At 37.5% G+C, this 21,927-nt stretch overlaps 2 protein-coding genes across 5 annotated transcripts in view; both read right to left on the minus strand.

Moving 5' to 3' along the window:
- Positions 1-751: 751 nt before the first annotated feature.
- On the minus strand, positions 752-4,911 carry GPR88 (G protein-coupled receptor 88). Its single transcript, XM_056355328.1, has one exon. The coding sequence runs from the start codon at positions 2,056-2,058 to the stop codon at positions 976-978; it is 1,083 nt and encodes a 360-aa protein (XP_056211303.1). The 5' UTR covers positions 2,059-4,911; the 3' UTR covers positions 752-975.
- Positions 4,912-5,186: 275 nt separating this feature from the next.
- CDC14A (cell division cycle 14A) overlaps positions 5,187-21,927 on the minus strand; it is a 67,072-nt gene continuing 50,331 nt past the window's right edge. For 3 of the 4 annotated variants that reach the window (XM_056355313.1, XM_056355312.1, XM_056355311.1), the window contains 6 exons: positions 20,669-20,822; positions 18,230-18,345; positions 17,633-17,680; positions 15,892-16,020; positions 14,662-14,984; positions 5,187-7,006 (listed from right to left, as the gene is read on the minus strand). In XM_056355313.1, the coding sequence (XP_056211288.1) occupies positions 6,993-7,006; positions 14,662-14,984; positions 15,892-16,020; positions 17,633-17,680; positions 18,230-18,345; positions 20,669-20,822 (784 nt within the window). In that variant the 3' untranslated portion in view covers positions 5,187-6,992. The remainder of the gene's footprint in view (positions 7,007-14,661; positions 14,985-15,891; positions 16,021-17,632; positions 17,681-18,229; positions 18,346-20,668; positions 20,823-21,927) is intronic. The other variant, XM_056355314.1, reaches the window with a different exon arrangement.

Here is a 21,927-nt window from a genome sequence, read left to right on the forward strand (position 1 = left end):
ATGCCACACAGAATCTGTCATTTTATATTTAGCAGAGGCTGTGAAATCGCCCTTCAGCAATAACATATTTAATAGAAACATGATAAACTGGTAGCTACACAGGTGACAAGGTTTGATAGAAAACGCCGGTCTCCACATTGCATTGTATTTTATCAAGTGCTTTACCACAGGCAGAAGCCTTTGTCAAAACAGGCCCTGCGCAAAGAGCTTTCAAAACAAAATACCCAAACCAGATCACCACAAAGGTGCAACGTGTGGTTTTTTTGAACAGTTTCTCTGGACAGCATCATCCAGAAGTTTGCCAGGGAAAGCCAAAGGAGGAGGGACTTGCACGGAGCACAGAGACCAGGTAACCTGGGGGAAAGGAAGCGGTTCCCGGTGGGATTGTGTGGTGTGTAATGCGACTTGCCAGTTCCTCACGCGTGAACCCTGCGTTCGGGGAGCTCATCTCACAGAACTACTTCAAACGCTGAAAGAATTACAGGTTTTATAAAAACAGGCTTGCAGTAAGTCTCAAAAATAGCTGTCTAGGTGCCTGTCTGATATGGAAATCTGTAAAGCGTAACAACAGTTACGTACGTTGCCATATTTACCAGTTATCCCGAATTCCAAATCCATTGCGTTTGGCTGGAGTCCTGGTCGGCACCCGGAGGCGGGCAGCTGCCGTGAGCGGGAACTGTGCTGAGGGGGCGGCGCCGCGGGCAGGGACACCCCCCCGCCGGCGCCCGACCCGGGCCCGGGGCAAGCGGCCTGTCCGCGCGGTGGAAGAGGGAGCGGAGAGGTGCGTGGGCTGAGGCGGGCGCCACGGGCGGCGGCCCGGGCCGGCAGCAGCAAGGGGTGCGGCGAGCGGCCCCCGACGTGAGGTGACCGCCGGCGGGAGCGGCCTGAGGGGCCGCGGCGGTTCCCGCCCCGCGCGGGGCCGGGGCGGGGGGCGGCCCGGGGGCTGCCGGGGCCCTCGCATTCCCGCGCGGCCCCTCAGCGCGGCGCGGCCGCGGCGCTGCCCACCGTCCCCCGCCGCCGCGGCAGCTGCGGGCAGGGCGGGGCGGCGGCGGGGCCGGCGGCGGCGGCGGCGGGGCGCGGGGCGGCGGCGGGGCCCTCGCCGCGGGGCAGGACGGAGCGGGCGGCCCGGCGGAACTCCTCGCTGCGCCACGTGTAGAGCAGGGGGTTGAGGGCCGAGAGGGAGCAGAGCAGCAGCCAGCTGGCGGCCTGCAGCGCCGGCGGCGCCGGCCGCAGGAAGAAGCCCAGGAGGCTGACCCAGACCAGCGGCTGGGTGCCCAGCAGGAAGACGCAGCAGAGCAGCAGGACCGAGACGCTGCTGAGGCGGCGCTGGGCGCGGCGGGGCGGCGGCGGGGCGGCGGGGAAGGGCAGCTGGTGCAGGAGGTGGAAGTTGAGGACGCTGACCCGCTTGGCGCTGCCCCGCACCCTCCGCACGATGCCGAGGTAGCAGTGGAGCAGCAGCGCGGTCTGGCCCAGCACGGCCAGGGCGACGAGCAGGGCGGTGTAGCGGGAGCTGCCGTCCGTCTGCTGCGGGGGCGGCTGCTGGGCAGAGCCCGGGGCCCAGAGCCCGGGCAGCAGCGGGACCAGTAGCAGGGCCAGGGCCCAGGACAGCCCGATCATGCAGCCCGTGTGCCTCCGCTGGTAAAGGGCCTGGTACACGCTGGGCAGCTTGGTGATGAGCACATACCTGTTGAAGGCCACCAGCAGGTGAGAGGCCAGGGAGACGGTGAGGCCGAGGCCGAGGAGCCCCCCGCGGAGCAGCCGGTACTCCACCGAGCGCAGGGAGGAGGAGTTGGGGGGCAGCAGCCCCAGCACAGCCTCCTGGGGCATCCACAGGGCGCACACGCTGAGGTCTGCCGCACAGCCGTTCACAATGAAGGCATTGCTGGTGGTCTGCAGCTTCTTGAAGGAGAAGACTAAATAGATGACCATCACATTGGATAAAGTCCCTGAGATAGCCAAGACCGCATAGAGCAGTGACAGGAAGATGCGGGTCCCAGAGGAGTCCTCCCAGAGCAGCAGCAGGGGCGAGCTAGCACTCCAGGAAGAGGCGTTGGGCATCTCGCTGAATGCGGCTCAGTTTTGACTTCTCCCTGTAAATCCCATCCTTGTCCAAGTCAGAAGATCCTGCTGCAGGAGTCCCCCACCAAGCACAAGGGAGGATGTGCAGCTGAGGGACTCTAAGGCAGGTTTCAGTCATATGAGCTGCAAGGTCCAGAAAACGTAGTTTGCAGTGATGATCCCGTGTCCAAGGCAGGTAGGCAGCAAGAGATTCCCACAGACTGTAGCTAGCAAAGGTGGGTCCATAGGGAGCAGATGGCTGTTAGCAGACCAGAGCACGACTGAAGATTCTGTAGCTGTGAAAATGCCAAAAGCAGCAGCACCTTGCAATCAGCAGCAGAAGCGGCAGCAACTGATACAAAGCTTTGCAGTTTCTCCTGTGCCACAGTACGTACACTGTATATCATTCCAGGAAGATTCAGCCCTTCCACTCTTCATGAATTATTCAGCAGATTTTCAACTTGTTAAATCAAGAAGGGGAAAAAAAAAAAAAACCCAAACCCTATCATGCTCCAGAAATACTGCAAGTACACAGTCTGACTCTTTTTCTCTGCCTTACCGGTTTCCAGGTTCTAACCCATTTACACAACTTTCATTTACAGCAAGCTTTCAAACCAGTATATCAGTCACTTCTGTCTGAAATACAATCCATTTACTGTAGAAACTCCTCTGCTAGATATTCACTCAAACTGATTTTTTTTCCCCTGATATTTTTGTTAAGAGTGCACTATGCTTCTGCAAGCTTAATTTTAGAACTGGTCTATAACAAGAATATACTTTCCAAATTAAATCTTTCAAACACAATACATACACAGATCCTTGGTAAGACAGTACTTATTATTTGAGGAAGCTGGTCCTCAGTCAAAATATTATTTCTTCATAAAACTCAGCCTGTCTTAGCCTGCAGGAAATCCTGCATTGCCAGCCTGCCAGAGGTGAACACTGGTGTCAGTAAGTACACAGATAAAACAAAATCAGTGTAGCATTTGAAACTGTCTCACACCAAAACTAATTCAGAGCACAAATTCCTGCAGAGCTGAATGACAGGTTCTTAGGTGGACTAAAAGCTGGTTGAAGAGTAGGGCATAACAGTCCTTTCCCAGGTGGAGAAGAATTACCAGTGGGATTCTCCCAGGAACTCCACAGTGCTTTACCCAAACAGAGAGAAAATGTTAACTGTCCTTACCCTGGACAAGATTTCTTAAGAAATTGAGTCAAGTAATTTACATTTTTTCTCAAAAGCTTTCCACAAAAGGAATGATGATTAATTCTGCAGTGTGCTTAGGAAAAAAGCTGCTTTTACAGGGGGGTTATACATACACTACAGAAGTAAGCAATCCCAGCTCATAAGATACGATCTGTATATTGACCAAAGATAACTTTATAAGGTGGTTTAGGTATTGTTAAACTCACAAGGCTAACAATTGACAATACCAAAATAATAAATTAGGAGGTAACTGTAGTTACAACATATACATTCTTTAAGATAATGAATTTAATTTGTGTGGGTTAATCGATTATTTTGTTGCAACATCTTTTAGTTGACAGGCTCATATTTGCAATTGTCAGGACTATTGATCCAAAATGTGGATTTATTACAAACATGAACATGTTCTTTTTTAATTAATTAGATTGCTCATGTGCTTAAGGTTAAAGACATAGATGAGTGATTTACTTGATCAGGCCCTTAATTACCTTTTTTTTTTTGCCTGCTGCACTTTACAGTGTAGCTCTAATCAAGTGTCAAACCTTTTGAGGCCTTTCATTGTTTAGCTGTCAGTAGAGAACAGTTATTACAGAAACTGAAATCCTCCTCTTTCTGCAATGCTGTAATTGAAAAATATTCTCTAAATCTGTAACAAGAGATATCTCCCTAACCAAAAAGCTTCAGAAAGGGTACTTTACAGAGATGATTAGGAGTTTCATAAGGCATTAGCCACAGAATCATAGGCCCGGTAGAAACCTCTAGATGTAATTATTCCATCCTTACATGTTTATAAAACCTTTTTTTTTAAAAAAAAAAAATCTCTCATATGATAGAGCTTGTTCACCCAGAACAAGAAGATATAGTCATATATAAAGTAACAGAAACAGTGAAGTTCAAGGATAAGCAAACAGAGGGTATGAAACAAATTTCAGGGTATTATCTTAAAAGCTACAATGTTCTGAAGACCTCCCTGACCTTTCACTGTCCCTAGATCTGTTGTTAAGAAGCTGATCATTACAGAATAACTGGCTATATTTATTATTCATTTCTAAGAACAAAAAATGTTTTACATTAGTGGCATTTATATATTTTGTATAAGAAGTCATAGAAGTCTAGAGAAAGGCTAAGGGGAAAGCTTGGGTCCCATATACTATAGAAATTAATTAGCTGTTCTTCCTTTATAGTTACTCTACACATCCAATCACCATCCATTAATTGTCTGAATGTAGTGGCAGCAGTCTTTTATTGTATTTTCAGATTAGACTGTCACTAGGATTTGGGCAACTTTTAAAGCATCCTCTCTTTTCCTGGCTTTGCCATTCCTTTAGGGTGGCTGTGTAACAGTTACATACTGTCCACATCATCTATTGCAGGTACATTATCTGACAGGAATATTAAGCACTGTGGGTAAATAATCATGCAACACAAAAAAATTGCTGAAAATCATTATCAGAGTTAATGTTATAACCATTTGTGACTAGTTTTTAATTGAAGGATAAAAAGCTCAGTGAAAGCACGATCTTTTAGGTTCTTGTGGACAAAGACCCTGCTGTTAGTGAGACTTAAGAAACCTGTTGCACATGCAAAAGACAAGGTACATTACACCTGTACCAAGGGTTCTTGTCCAGGAAAAAAAATTACCTCAATTCAGACACAGCTTTTAAACGATGGTATTTTGAAATGTAACCTTTACATCATAATATCAACCCATTGATTAAATACTTGATGTTATATAGAGCAAATACAAGCATTTAGTGAGACAGATCAGTTAGATGCCTATCATACTAATGTCTTTTTGCAACACCATCATATAAATACATGTTTTAGAAAAGTGATTTTGAACAGCTACTCTTCAGTTAGAAATTAATCATATTATTTTCCGTCACAGATCTAAAGAAGAAAAGCCAAGAAACAAGGAAGCTGGCTGATACAGGCATTTTATTATCAATTAGCTGTATGTATATATATCTACATGTAAAAATTAAACAATATTTTATTAAGGAAAACTATTTATAACAAAGTACATGACAATTCTTTATAGGAGGTAGAATTACCTTACCATTAATCTATAATTCATATACAGTATATTGTATATATATGCACACAGATATGCTACTTCATGTGTGTATATGTTACATATACACAGTGTGAAAAAAGTACAGTATTGCATGTAACTTTTATTCAGTGATTTATACAGCTGCTCTCAGTATTGCTTATTAACACTTTCAGTACAACCTTCCATAGCAATCTGTGATCTGATCTTTTTTTTTTTTTTTGAAAAACGTGGCACTTCATCTTAACTTCAGTTGCAAAGGAAATGCAGGGTATTCGCAGATCTTCAGGAACAAAGATTGACAATTAACCTAAGTTTTATTTTCAAGTTTCTGTAGATAGCTGAAAAAACTCATAGGTAACAAATCTGTTTCAGTTTTGTGTTCTAAATTAGTGGCAAATCAAGTCCTCATAGCAACTTTTTTTTTTTGCTTACTATGCAGTTGTGGAGTTCTGAAAATTTTTACACATGATCTCTAGTATTTCTCACTGTAACACCACTTCATTCTTGGAGTCTCATTCCTAATCGCACCCGATTAAACTGTATATTGAAGAGCATCCTTACTACTAACCAAAATATTCTATGATACAGGATGAATTAGCTATGTTTAGCAATAGTTTTCTAAATGTTTATGAAGCATCCAATTGATATGTAAAAATTTAATATAGTTCCAATATTTAGTGTGCTTCACTAATGAAACTGTACACATACAGCCAAATGTACATTAAAAGCATGTGAGTATGCAGCACTGCCAAATTCACTGCACATGCACATTCTTACCAATTTAAATCTGGACTGCCTTCGTTTATGCAGTATATATTGCATAGCAAAATTTAAGATTCTACATTGAAAATAAAAAGTTACAATATTCCTTTAAGACAAACTGAAAGAACGTGTTAATTGTACAATTGAATTATCAGGTAAGTATTACTTTCTCTTTGCAGCAGATGATGTAACTTACATCTCAACACATATTTTCCCTATATTTTTCTTTCACTGTGTTTCCTTATGAAACATTAGCAGCTGAAAGTAGAAAGCAGATTATATATCAAGCGCTTTCAGTTGATAGTGTAGTAACTAGTAGTCTCTCACTAGTTAAGACTTCCATTAAGTTACCAAAGACCATTTAGTGAAGAAGTAATTACATTAGGCTTTAAGCAATAATGATGGACCCATAAACCAAGAAAAAATATTGTTCATAAAAAAATTTCATCTTTGATAAACATGTACAAATTCTTTAAAATACTTTTTTTGTAGCAAAGTTGACATAATTAAAATAAATTCTAATTTTTACATAATTTTTATATATATCGCTTACCAAAATATTCTATTAATACATATTTTAACACTGTACACAAGTTAATAAACATCTTAATGAAACTCATTAGAAATATATTCAAACTGTTTCAACATAAAAAATTTAAATCTGTATTTAACATGGGGTAATAATTTCCATAAATTTAACATCAGTGCATTGCAGTAGTCATCAACAAGAAATTTCTGCCTGTTAAGAAGCTGCCTTCTTGGTGTTTAGGTTTCAGTATGTCCTGGATTGGAGATTCCTTCTCTGAGTGAGCAGCTTCCTTCCTTAAGTTCTTCACCTTCATGAAGGACTTGAATTTTAAGAGCTCAACAGGTTTCACCAAAGCAGCAAGGCTTTAGAACTGAACATACTCAGACTGAAGGGACTGTGAGAGAAGAAAAACTGATTAAAACTCACTGGTAAGGTTATATTTGTACATAATATACATTTTGCATTTAAAGACAAGGAGTAGAGGAAGGACAGGAAGAAGAAAAATAGAGTTGGAGGAAGTTCTGAACCTCTGCTTAGGTAAAGATCAATAAAATAGAAGAAACTCAAAAACTGGATACAGTAAAGTCTATCAACTTTCCTGTATCTACACTTACTTTTTCAAACCAAATTCTAGAGACTCTTCAGGGAAGGGTTACAAGCCCTTTAAAACACTGCCTTAAAACAATACCTTAAAAATGCGTTGGGAAAACATGACTGCAGTTACTATAATTGAATTGTTTCCATTTATCCTGAATGAGAATCAAAGTGCTACTATAAAAAATAGAGCATACTTTAGATGTGGATTCAGGTAATGGCATAGGAAACATATATGAAGTAGCTAAGTACGGAAAAAAGCTGCAGCAGCACAATTATGCACATGAATAAATTTATGTACAATTACTAAAACCAGATGAAAATTAAGCACTGCAAAAGGTTCATCTGGATCAGCAAGATGTCAGTATAATTAAGAGGAAAGCATAACCAGGTCTACTTTATTTACATTTCTGATTCTATGTTTAAGTCTATGGTTTTTTAATAAAGTAATTGGTTTAGACAGCATCCAGATATTTTATTACCTCCTGTGTGTTCAGGAAGTAATTCCGATGAGTAAGAAGTCTTACATGAGAGAGCTATTCACTGTACTAGTATTGTTATAAACAATTAGCAAATAAAAGCCCCAAACCACATTTTACAAATGCATCAATTCATCAGAATTAGAGAGAAATACTGGAGTATGGCATGAATCCCAAGAAAGCTCAGAACCTTGGAGTCTTTTCTTCCATTTTCCTGCTATTCCTAACTAATCACTACAGAAATGCTGTTTGGCATCCATAGTGAAACCTATTAGTAGAAGTGCATAATAGATACATAAACCTTTAGAGCTCCAACGAATATCATAAACCCATTTTTTTCTGGTATCTTAAGTCTCAGTGTGTATTTCCAAAGTTGAATTTTAAATGCATTTTCATACTGTTAAGTTCAGAGTGCACCTGGATATTCTTTCCTCAGTTGAAAAAACAGTGCTGTTAGCATATAAAGATTTGAATACCACTGACTAAAAAGGGCCTGGGTTTATTACTGAATGGATTCAACATGAAGGGTAGCATTTAACAGAAAATACTTCACCGTAAAACTAAACAGATGTAACATGTATTTTTTCATTATAGGCTCAGAATCACCACGGAATAGACAATCATAGAAACTTGTTTTTCCCTACTTCATTCTCTAATAATCATCCTGGTTTATTAGCTTTGGTGACAGCATTTGTCAAGCTGTTTATTACATGTGTAAGAGCGAGGCAGAAGGAACAGCCCTTCATTAATGAGCGCTTGAAACTTCTGCTCTTTTAATGATCCTCGGAGCTTTCTCATTTTCAAATGTGTATTCAGAAAGATGGTTACAGTTAATTAGAGCAGTATTTGAAATTGATCCTTCAAAACTGAATTCCAAGTAGAGTTGATTAACATTTTAAAATGCATGTAATTTACCTATATACTTTCATATGTTGTACAGTAATTACTTTAAGCTCAGACAGATGAAAGATGACCAGAAAGCACTGTACACATTTGCTGATCTTGGGAACAGCTAGCATTAGTTGACAAAGGACTATGAAGACCACCCCTTTAATTAGCAGACAGAGATAACCGGGAGTTCTACATCAGAATTTAAATAAACAAACAAGCAAAGTGTAAATTAACAATTCTGAAGTTTAAATTAAAATTCTCGTAATTGTTAGGAATCCAAGTTACAAAAACAGGGAGGAAAGTTAATAGCAACATATAACAGATATCCATGCAGCACAGACTACTTGGAAACAAGACAGCATGTTTTGTTAATTTTCATTACAGATCGGTAGGCAGGGTTTATTTTAATAATTTTCATATTGAGAAATAAGGTTTTCAGTGTGTTCCCACCCTCACCATAGCTCTACTTCAAATAGCAATGATTCCTTCATAAAGTTGCAAAGCCTTTTCTGAATACAGGGAAGAATTAAATCCAAGCAGCATTTTTTTCAGATTAAAATTAATTGATGTGACTTCCCATAAAGTTCCTATTACTAGTAACATGGTGATAGTCATAACTGAGCTACTGTAGAGTATACAGACAAAGTTTTGAAATTGAAAAATTAATTGTAGATGGGGAGGGTTTTGAGGGTTTTTTGTTTGCTTGCTTGGAGGGGATGGGTGTTTTTTTTTTTTCTTTTGCAGTGAAGTAAACTGAACTCAAATCTCTTCACATTGTCCAATGAGACTGACTAATATTTCAAAGCCTGTAACTGTAATCCCCCACACCTTTATCATCTTTTGAGGAGTTTTCTATTTTAAAATTTACATTCCTGCCTCCTATTTGCAGTGACTCAAAGTATGGCCTGAAAGCTTTATTAAAAACAAAAAGCCCCAATCCACCTTTACAAGTCATATGCTGGTATTTAACAAAATCTTATTTAAAATAGAGGTAAAAATAGAAGGAAAAAAACCAAAGAAAATTTACTGCTGAATTGCAACAATGAGAGTATAAAAATCAGTTAATTGAGTAGAATTCTCAATGTGTACTCCTACAGTGGTCCCATGCAGTGTCAAGCTTGGCATTTTATACCCAAGTATCAGGTATTTAAACAAAGAATTAAAAATTAAATAGCTTCACTATAGTTAGCAATACCTAATGAAGTCCATGCTGAAGCAACTGCTTAGATCACTAACATTTTTATTCTTCAATAGGAGGCATGGAAAGCCTCCTGGAAAATAAAATATGATGCAGATCCATCTAGCCACTAGAACCATATTCACACACATTCAACTTCAGGACCAAGTTAAATTTTAGGAGGGAACAATCCTGTATCATACAGAGCTATTTGTTAGGACTTTAACATACACTTTTTCCAGATAATTGCAAAAAGTAATTCAAGTTTTTTGAATTGTTCCTCAAATCTCCTGCAAGAGTGTTGCAACAGGCAAGAATTACCGTGAATACATGAAAATCCACTAAAATAAATCAGGATATATTACAGAAAAATGCATACACACATTCAAAGTGATCCTTTGAGTTTGCTAAATTTACAGATCAGCAAGATGCACTAGTGTTTGTCTCTTTTTGCAAAGGCTATCCTATACTCATTAATGTAAGTCCTTACAAAGAAAGAATATTCTACAAGTATAAAGATCATGTATATGAATTTTAAAATACTGCTATACTTGGTAACTTTTTGAGATTTTTTTTCTGTCTTGCCAGTTTCCATGACAGCTATGGAAGCAAAAGGTGACTCATCTTAAAGACTACCCAGTTACATACTCTTAAATAAAAATACATTTTAAAAAATGATACTTGGATTTATAACTATTGTAAGAGCAAAGTAAAACTCTTGTTGTGGTATCTTAAATGTGATTATACTTCATAAGAATATTTCTGCAAATTATAATTGTGAGAGATTCTGTCTAAACAAAACAACCAATTTGTAAAACTTGCAAATAAAATATTTATGTGCCTAGAATATCAAGTTGTCTATTCTACAAAAATCAGGCTTTTCTTCTAGTTCATCAGCATACAACAGCATAAACAAAAAAAAAAAAAAGGAAGTGGATTATAAGTTTACAGTGATGAAGGACAAAAACCATTACGGAAAAATATATGGCTGACAACAACAGGAAGTCATAGTCATAGTTACCCTTTGTTTTAAATGGAATGTGGAACAAAACTATTAATAGTTTTTTTTTTTAATGTTTCATTACAAAACAGAAAAAAATATTGAGTAACTTTCTTTTCCATACTTGGGGGTGTAAGGGAGGGGCAGCAAGAGAGGTATTTGCATTGCATAAAAGCGAAGTTCCCAATTTCCTCACTAATGAGATTAAAGAACATTAATTAGAACTGAAAATTTACTGACCTAACAACCTTAAAATGTTCCTGCATTACTCATGTTGACAATTAACAAATTTAGGAACAGGAGTGATAAGGTGGTTTGCTAAGCTAGAGTACCTATACTATTAGATTGTTAGCTTGATACCTAAGTCAGGTAAGTGAGAGTCTGCTAATAAAAAGATGAGGAATATAATTCATATCATTCAAGAGTTCTTTAGTAAGTTAAATGAATACACATAACCACCAGCATATAAAATAGACTTCTGTCAGGTATGTTGTCTGATGTGCTCCAATTAGGAAAAAGTGCAATGTAATACAAACACACACTGCAATAAGAGTAAGGTTTGGCTGTCAAGACTTGCAAATAATTTCAGCATCTAAAGCAGTGAAGCGGAAATCATTAAACCGGAACTGGTGGTATTAAGGCTTGATACTACTCCATATTTTGCTTATGAGCTTAAGACCACTGATGAATATCACCAAAAGCAAAATAGCCAGATGTCAGTGTTTGAAGTGGTAGGACAAAACAATCTTCTTTGGTTGGTTAATTGGTCCCACTAGGAAGCAGGGGGGGAGAGAAAAAAAAAAAAAAGAAAGAAAAAATTCTGCTTTTCCACAAAGTCCCACATAAAAAAACCCCAGGGAATGCAGGATTTTTGGACTAAAATACAAGTCCGTATCTTGGGTATAGCAAGAATTTTATTTTTTTTCTCCCCATGAACTCCCAGTGCATTACAGTTAAAGATGGTAACACAAGCTATGGATTTATAAGCAGGACAGCACCAGGTAGCAGTCTTCAGGACCTGAAAGATGAATATTACAGTGTTGCATCTACTTCTTGAAAAAGGATTTTCAAAAACTGTAAAGGATTTGAACAAAAGGATTTTTAAGCCAACTTAGCTTATCAAAAGAATCAAGTTGAGATGACTAACATGAAATATCATGACAAGAAAATAAGGTAATAAAGGACTAACAGTGACATAATAAAGAGATACTGCAAGTTTCGGATTAAAAGTTAAATTGTTTTAAGTATGACTGTGGGACTATTAAGAAAAATTACATTATCTTCAAAATAAAGCACCATGAAGATGGATCTGTATTAGCCAGTAAATCAGAGGATCACTACCAGGCAGAAAGCATTCAGAGATTAAATTAACAAATAATCTACTCGTCTTAAACACCATGACATCACAGTAACTGCGCTCAACTCTGAATTGTGCATAAAGCAGGTAACAATTTAATGCAGTTCACTGTGGATTTGCTTCTGTAATGGTTTATATTATCGTTTGGTAGTAACTTTTGGCCTATTGTGAACAATGTCAACTTATTTTCATTACAGAGTCACATTACAGTTGTAAGGTGTTTCTTCAGGGCTCTGCATGTTGGTTTACATATTTATGCATAATATGCAGCTGTAACTAGAATTTGGAAAAAACCTCTTCAGAATTGCTGCTGGCAGCATATAATTTACAGAGGATACAACAGAAAAGAATGGTAATGGGTTGACCTTCCAAAGAATTACTGTCCAAATAAATCAAATATGAGACAATAGTGAAGGTGAGAAAATAAAAAAAAAAAAAAATCAGACACTTGACCACTTAGTTATTCAGATGAACGATTGCTCTCTGCCACTGTTGGTATATTGACTTTGGTTCCAGTATACTCAACTGGAGCCTCTGTCACCCGTCCTGAGGACTGAAATTCTGTAAGCATATTGAATAAAAAGACTGGGAAAATCTAAAAAGGCTGAGTTTTCAGAACCATCAGAATTCAAAAACAAATGAGACTCCTGAATGTGTCTCAAAACAAACATCCTCAGCTTGCTATACAGCTTTTCACCTCTCTCCTCATTTCTATGCCTGAAGGAATTAAATGAAATGAGTCACTTAAAACTAAACAGTTCTCTTGTTCTAGAACTGGTTTTGTTTTAAGAAAACTGGGATGGTTTCTATATCCAACTTTAGAAAAATCTCCATTATATATAGTTTACCTCAATCCCATCTAGCAGGTAAAACCACAGCCAAACTAAAGAGATAAAACAACTTCAAAAAACTAAAATGATGTGGCAATATCCAAGAAGTTTCTTGGAAACAAGTTACTACCAATGTTTAAAATTTAAATTCAGATTTAAACTCAATGCAGAACACTCAGTGATCCTAAAATCAAGGAATATTAACATTTCTTTCCAGGTAAGTTATAGTGGGTAAGAAGCTAAATGTGCTTTCAAGACAAGGAGTGTGAAAGCATCAAGTATTTTAAAGAGTTACCTTAGGTCAAGCACATCCTGGCACAGTAACTCTACTCTTTTTCCAGTGGAAGTACCCTTTAAATTTAAGGGAGTGAAAAACCAAGTTCTCTCAACTAACTTTATTTTCAATGTACTTTGTATACTAGTTAATCACACATGCAATTTTCTTCTGCAGTGGAACAATGAGAATTTTATTTCCTACTGTCATCGGTCCTCAGAAAGTGCAATTCATACTCACAAGCTATAAACATGTGGCTTCTGAACTTAAGTAGTGCCACATACTAGCTATTAACAAGAGGATAGATCTCCCACTTCTTCAGGAGAAAGAGAACACAACCCATGAATGATCTTTTGAGCTGACATCCTAGTTACACGCAATGTGTATATTATCTGTTTTAAGGCAGGGAACTTGCCACACTCAAAACCAGTAGCAGGTGTAACACCAGAACTTACTTTATACTGAAGCGATTTATCAGTAGTAAGGAAACAGAAAAGAAAGGTGTAATATTCTTAAGTTAATCTATAAAAAGGCAATTTTATTCCCAGCAGCTAAAAAAATAAAAAGCAGAAGTATCAGTATTACTGACTGGTTCCATTAATTGTAGGCAATATATTCTATTAAAAACACCACACATTTTTGTGACTAGTAAGGTATAAAATATTTGGAAAAAAGATATTTTAAACTGGGTTTAGATTTACAGTAGGAAATATGTTTGTTTATTTTTTCCCCTAAAAGAGCTGAACTTATTTCATAACTGAAGTTTCTCTAGTTTCTTCTCTGCATTTTGTACAGAATCATTTTCGAGCTGCACTAATTTATCCACACATCCTCTTTATATAGACTCTTTCACACAGAAAAAGGGCACAAAATAAGCCCAAGGCGGCAAAGTTGTTGAGGAATGAAAGCTAAAATGGTGAGACCATCAAAAATATCTTGCTCTCGAATACTTTTCACATTTGGTGTTTGAAAAGGACTAGATTAAGTCAAGTGGACTCACCTTTCAAATGAGCCCTATCTTTAAGAATATTGTACCTTCCATTTAGTACAATACATACAAAAGCTTCTTTAAATCTGTTACTGCATAAAAATTAAAATAAGTAATAAACTAATAAACAATGTTATGGATAATCTGAAACAAAAAAAATCTAAAGGCTAAGAAGGTCCATTAAGAAAAATACCAGAAAAGGCATTAGTTTAAGTTCAGGAGTGATTTATTTTCATGAACCCTTCCTCCATGATCTAGATGCTTGAAAGAGGTGGAAAAAAAAGAGCTGAAATGATAATTACTTAAAAAGATAACAGACAAAGGTGCTGTGCAGAATCATTAAAGTCAGTCAGAGAATTATGCTAGGTTAAGATTTTTTTGCAACAGCTTTGTTCGCAGAAGCAAGGAAGATAAGCATCGGTCAGATGCCTGAAAGTGCTGTTGTGACTATGAACTTACAGGAATTGATTGACTCTGGTATCATGCTGGAGGAGTTGTAAGGCCCATAAAGGAAGGCTGATGCATATTCATCTGTCACGGCGCTGTGAAAACTGGTTTGGCTGCTCAGGTTGTTGCCACTACTGCTGTTTCTGTTGTACAAGTTGTTGTTCAGTTCATGGTTATTTCTGTGAGGCAGCTGCAAGCTGCCGTTCAAGTGGCTGGAGATATGGCTTACAGAAAAACCTGTCCTAGAGGACAATGATGTCATTTTGCTCTCATCATCATCTGAAGCAGCATACAGGTTCCCTAGAGAACTGGCTAGTCTGGAGTTTATGGAAACGCTGAGTGGAAAACACATGTTGGGAAAAAAAATACACACAAGGTATGTACAGATAAATACAAAAAATAACAGTTCAGAAGACATCAGATGAATAACACAGCATTGTGAAATAATTTGTGTTTGCACACAGGTTCACCTTCTAGCTCTCAAATAACAAACCCCAGAATTCTTTGTCAGGAGTTCCTAAACTTAGTTTATTCGAGCACTACCATGGCCAGCTTTCCCCTCTGTCAAATGATATGCACATGCAGGAGATTGTGGTAAAAGGTTTAGGCAGTGGCCGACCTACACTGAACTCTTTTGTTTCTTGAAATCAGTAATGATATACAAGTCTTCAAGTAACCAAGTAGTAATATGACAAAATTTGAGATTAAAAATAGGGTGTCCTGAAACAGCTCTTTAAGTTAATTATTTTCTTCAAGTATTTGTGTCCAGAAGTTATTAAAAATGCAGTATTCTAAGTTTCATTTAACATCCATAATTACTTAGTACAATAATGGAATTAAATCGCAATAAATGAAGCATTCATAAAAATCATATTAATTACCATGCAGTATTCTTCTGAGATTAATAGCATATAAACTTGTGAGAATATCTGCAAAACTTCTATAAACTCAGGTAAGTGAAAAAACCCCGAAATAAAACCACTAAAAAGCCCCAAGCAACGTAACACTGTTTCTGACTTGATATAATCCCACCAGAGGTCTCATACCAGTAGTATAGGTTTGGGGTTGTTTGTTTCTTAAATCCACAAGCAACTGAAGTTTGGCTAGCAGAACAGCAAATCACTTCAAATTTAACCCTTCTTACATCCAAGAACAGGAAGTGCTTCGTAGACTACATATTGCTGAAAACCATTTAGTATATAGTAAGTATTTGTATCAAAATGAGAAGAAAAAAACCCCCACCTTTTAAGGTTAGAGCCTGAGGATGTGGGAATTCTGCTTATTCTTTCTGCAGATGGTGACTTAACTGCCATCACTTTGGAGGCCTTCAGAGGAGACATGGATCCTTCTGTGCCACCTGAAGTATTCAGTCTAAAAGGAGTGCAGAGTTTTAGTGAAAAACAAGATTTTTATAATTAAAATACACATCTCAAACACATACAGTCTTTCAATACATAGACTGGTATTTTAAAAAGTGGAAATTCTCAAGTCTGACAGAACTCAACTGCAAAAACTCAACAGTTTGCTGGTTTTCAAATACCTTTTAAAAAAACCACCTTTAAAATATCCCACACTCAAGTTTTTCCCCTGCAGTACCATATTATACAGTTTTAGGCTACTTTTCACCTTGATAATTTGTGAAGGCTAAGCACATATTGTTTATCAAATTTACTGCAAATTTGATTTAAATTTTAAATACAGTTCAGAAAGAATACTTCCTGTGCTTATAAAGCAAGTACAGGTAGAAAAACAAACCACTGTAGCTTGCATGAGAACAGCGTCATCGTTTCCAAATGGCAGCAAGAACATTTTTACAAAGTTGCACAGAACATACAGCTCTTTCTAGGGCGGGACCCTTCGTGACCAAATTCTTCATATTTTGATACTGAGCTGTAAGTATGGTACACTGGACTGCTCAAAAATGTTAGCATTATAGCTGTCCATATTGGTTTCTTAATAACCAATAAATGAATAGCTTCACAGTAGTATGAAATTCTCTCCATCCTTAAGACTAGAGGATATTATCATGATCATCTCTTAAAGGATGAAAGACCTTGCATACAAGTCTCCAGCTACAAGCACAGAAGGAACGACATTGAGCAGAAACAGTTTTAATTCCACACCAAGAAAGGGTAAGCAGACATCTCCAAGGTTAGACTTCTTGACTAATTAATCTCAAAAATACAGGTTGCCACAAAACTGAAGAGAATGTGTTCTTTTCAGTATTAATGCTTTATTATGATAGATATTTTATATTATATGTTGTATTTTGGATGCAATGATTACCAAAAGAAAGACTCAATTCTGCCACTCCTATAACGCTTAAATTAAGTCAGTTTTCACTCTATGATTTATTTTCTTGGGGGGGGGGGGGGGGGGGGGGCACTGTCAGTACTGACTTGAAATTAATACAGTTCATAAATAAAATTTAGAAAATGAGAAGAAACCGTTGGCTTTATTGGTGCCACAGAAAGTTCTGAGCAAAGCATGTAGTAAAGTGTACAGTGAGGACCCTGCATTTAAGTATGAAAAGGTAGTAAAACCTAGTATTTATCTGGTACATCTTCTAAAAAAAAAAAGTACCAACTCTAATTCATCTACTAAAAAACACAGGACAAAAATTATGATATGCAGACAACAAGTAGTCAATTTAGGCTTTTGAGACATGTAATTAATTCTACAGAAATAAAGTGGTTATGAGTTAAGCAGTCATCCTTCATTGCATAACAATATAGATACAAGAAAATGTGACTGAGGAAACTACTTGTATGCGCTAACTATTTCTTAAGAAGAATTCAAGGTATCCCTGAAGTAGAACTAAACCCTTTGCCCATTAGATTTTTTCCCCCGTTTCTTGCAGGTGTTTATAAAAAGGCTTTATCTGTCACTTCCCAGAAGTCTAAAATTGCTAATCAATTGATGCGCACTGAAACAAACACTGAAAATTTAAGATCTGAGTGGTATTCATTGAGAATTTTAATACCTGAAAGGTTGTGATATTGACCTCGTGTGCAGTTTCATGTCTTGCAGCCTAAAGAAACAAAAGCAGCAACCTTTATCAGAGGATAAAAAGCCCTTCCCCTCCCTCAAAGCATGCTTGCATGTCTCATGCTGGCTTTAGAGTACAAGACTGACCAAGGTTAAGAATGTCAATCATAATTTTAATTTACAGTTAGGTAAATTAACTGGTTCTGAAAAATTCAACATTTATACAAGGAGTACAGAAAAGTAGTTACAGAAAGGTAACTAAGTTAATTATATAGTATTTTATTAGAGATGTATGTTTTATAATGCTAGGCAAGTATAAATTTGAATGTTTTGTGGTATTTACTTTGTCTTGCACTGCTACACAAAATATAGGTGCCCTGAACATGGAAACAAAGCGGGGGGGTGGGGGTGGGGTGGGGTGGAATTAATAAACCAAATCTGAAACTAATAGGTATATACCTAGAGAAATTTCCACCACAGAAGGTGGTACAACTAGTAGCACTGCCTTAAACAAGGCCATGTACTTGAAATAAAGATGTGATAGCACGGACCGAATATAGAATTGCAAATTACCTCAGAATTCGTTAATTACCTCAGAGCTCCAGTTGTAGCAGAACACTGCCGTCTCCGACTTTTTAAGGCATTAAGCTTATCTCCCTGCGTCATGCCATTCTGAGTTTCTGCACCTGCTTTGTCTTCAAAATCATCCTGGGAAACACAAAGTATGCAAGCAAGGAAATGTATCAAATCCTTATGAGTAGTGTATTTTCAAAGTACTGAACGCCTCCTTCACAAAGATTATGATTTAAAAGGCTCATCTACAGCCTTCTGCATACACAGGGCACTATTCTGTCTTTGCGAATTTCTAGTAAATTAAATGTGTCACTGTACAAAAACACATTCAGAGGCTTTTTGCAGAATCTGACCTCAAAGTCAGATCAGGATACTTGAGTCTAACACGGGTATTTATTTACTTCAAAGAAGTTTGTTTTGATGGAATGTAAACTCTAATGCCTTCCTCCATTACCATTTTTATCATCATCAATGTAGAAGGGAAGCAGTAACACACAATTCTGCAATATGCACAAGATGAGGAAGAAGTTTAGATGTGTGTCCTGCAAGAGGAACTAACAATCAACTTTCCTAAATTACTAGATTTCTTAAGAAGTTCTCATGACCTCTAGAAAATAGTTTTGAAAACAATTTCTCTATGATAATTTTATAAGGAATACAGAATGAACAGATTTCAGAGTTTTATCCTACTTCTTCCAGCTTTAGAAAATAGTATAAACTAAGAAACAGTTAGTGTATGCCAACACTGTTTACATGCCTATTTATAATTTCTGAGTGATCTCAAAACAGAGTTTTCCAAGACTCAAGTACTAGAGACTGTATCTTAGGTAGCAGAGAAATATGAAAGTTAAACAAAAATATCTGCAATTTTTTTAAATTGCCAAATAAAAAAACCAAACAACAACTTATACCAATTATGCTTCATTTGACCTCAATGAACTATTTGTATTACTGCAGTTCCTACTGCACCTAAGTGACCTCAATGCTCTGCACAGAGGAATAGTTTCTGCCATTAACCAAGAAAAAAGACTGACAGAAGTAATACAACAGAAGTTAATCAAATGATGTGATAGTCCAAGTGTGCATTCATTATTGGAAAAAAATAATATTTTAGCTAGATTTCATTGTAGCTTATATGTTAGGCCATCGTTATCTACCATTCCGCCTCAACGTTGATAAATTTTCTTTCACTCTCTCTACTGCCCAACAGTTACTGCATGTAGCTGTTCTGTCCTCTGATTCTTAGACTTTATGCATTTTTGGGACTGGGAACTACTTTGTTTTGAGCTTCTAGAGGGGTTATTATAATTAGATCTTGAAATATAATCAAATATCCAAAGAGATAAGTTTTATGTTTTAAAAACTCAGTTAAACACCTGTAATGTGACTGTAAAAAGCTGAAATACAAGTATTACAGAGAGGGTTACAGCAGAAAAAAGCAGCACTGCATTTATATTGTGCATCTGTACGTAAGCTGCTACGCAGCACAGGGGTAGCTGAATTACCTGCAAGTAAGCTACCTAGCATACTGGAAGCAGTAAGTTGTAGTGGTAGCTCAGATTCAAAAACATGACTGCCCATATGGCCCTGTGCCAGCTTCTTTCATTAGACATACAAGATCATCTCTATACAGTGTTATATTCTCCAATTTTATCTAGATATTTAACTTTACATATTCCAAAAAGTTGCACTTCCAAAAGGGAAATAGTACCTTTACACAAACACATTCAAGGCACTCTTCCAGATTATCACAGATCACATGATAGATGCTGACTCGAATTTATACTAACAAATATCTGAGGAAGGTGCACACTACATCCCTGGTCTGTTAGACCGAGTAAAGGATTCTGTCAGCAATGTAAAAGCTCTTTAGTTATTACAGAGCTAAGATGGCATCAAATGTGTAGTTCCTCTAAACTGCTTCTTACAGATACTGTAGAAAACTACAGTTTAAGACTTTTACTAGCACAGAAACAGAAGCATGTTCACTTTAGCTCATACTCCATACAATTATTTTTGGAAGCACAGGTAAGGTCCTTACGCTACACATCACGTTAGTAATCCATAACACTATGATAAAAGGATGGACATCTATACACTAACTCATTATTAGCCAGAAACTTGGAATAAGTAAGATTTCCAGGAGGGAAAGTGATTTATTTTTTTCTTCCATTCTCTAATACACAACTGAAAGCCTGAAAGAATGACCAGAAATAATACAAACCTTTTGAAGTCTGCAAAATTACCTGTAACAGTTTTAGATATAACCTAAGCCTTTTTTTTTTTTAAAAGAAGTGGGAATTTGTTCTAATTATGACTTATAAAAAAAGGTTAGCTGTGAAAAACCAATCTAGTACTAATAAAAGGCTCAAATAACCCCATTAAAAGTTACCTACAGCTAGTTATTAAAAGATCAGATCCATCTCTGCTTGTCTGAAATTTTTTAACAAACTCATACCTCCCTGTATTGATCCAAGTCTTGTACTTTATTTATGCTGTCACTGATTGACATGTCATTCAAGCCACAAAGAACTCTGTTAATGTTTCCATCAACTACTCGTTTCTGCTTTGATCGGATGAGATCTCCCTCCAGCCATAACATCGCTTGCTTCCTTTAGGATACAAAAACAAATCAAATCACATCAACAGATTTGCATACACGTAAAAAACAGTATGAAAACATGCTACTCTTACAGACTGCCAACACTTGAATCTCCTGTACATCTTCATCTGGACAAAGAAGATATTCAAATTTCTACCACCAAAACGTCCCCAAAAACCAAAACATACCCCAGATTTCCAATGGTTAAAAAACAACAAAACCACCCCAAAATCACCAAACAAGTCTGTAGCCATCACAGAAATATTACAGGTACTAAAACTTCATTTTTAAAAATCATACTGGGAAAAGAGATTCACTAAAACGGAATTTGCAAAGGTATTTTAAAGGCTTTTAAAACACAAGTTAAAAATTCATAAAAAATTATGCTTTTAAATACATAATGCGTAGAATAAACCATGATACAGCACTTTCCAACTCATTAGCATGAGTTTTGTGTATACAGATACTGTGCAGTAAAACTACAGCTGACCTGCAGAGTGGAAGTGATCATAGTAAAGTTGAACAGGACCTAGTATCAATTTTCAGAAAAGATTATATCCTTCAGACAGGTGGTAAAAAAAGAATAATTAATTGCTACAGTAGGCATGGCTAGGCAGGCTTTTGTGGATGAGACTGCATTATTCCTTGATAAGGAAGTTTGCTGTGTAGGTATTGGTCATGTTAGTTCCATTCAAGAACTGAGACCCTATTACATATTATTGTAACAAAATTAAATTCCTATGCTGAAAAAAGAATGAAGTATTAAATCAGAATATACTGATTAAGCTTATCTCCCAGAGTCATACCATTCTGAGTTTCCACACCTGCTTTGTCTTCAAAAAGACTTCTTTCAGTGTCTCCACTGAAAACTTTCCTTTGTTTGAAAACAAAACGCTCTGGCAAAGCCTAAGAGCCGAGCAGTCTGAGCCAACTACATAAACTTGCTGAATAATTAATAGGAAATGCAAGCACTACCAGAAAAGTTTCACTATGTCCCAAGAAAATATCAAGAGAAGTGAGAAGGAAGGGGTGGGGGAAGAGGAAACACCACTTATTCTACCTAACAGAAATAGCCTAGAAAAAGTGCTTGACTTTAAATACCTTTGAAATCTTTC

This window comes from Falco biarmicus, chromosome 11, assembly GCF_023638135.1.
Source record: "Falco biarmicus isolate bFalBia1 chromosome 11, bFalBia1.pri, whole genome shotgun sequence".
In the NCBI taxonomy this organism is placed as follows: domain Eukaryota; kingdom Metazoa; phylum Chordata; class Aves; order Falconiformes; family Falconidae; genus Falco; species Falco biarmicus.

Bases quoted from the DNA above. Each gene is read 5' to 3' on its own strand.
- GPR88 (XM_056355328.1), bottom strand. From the start codon at position 2,058: ATGCCCAACGCCTCTTCCTGGAGTGCTAGCTCGCCCCTGCTGCTGCTC.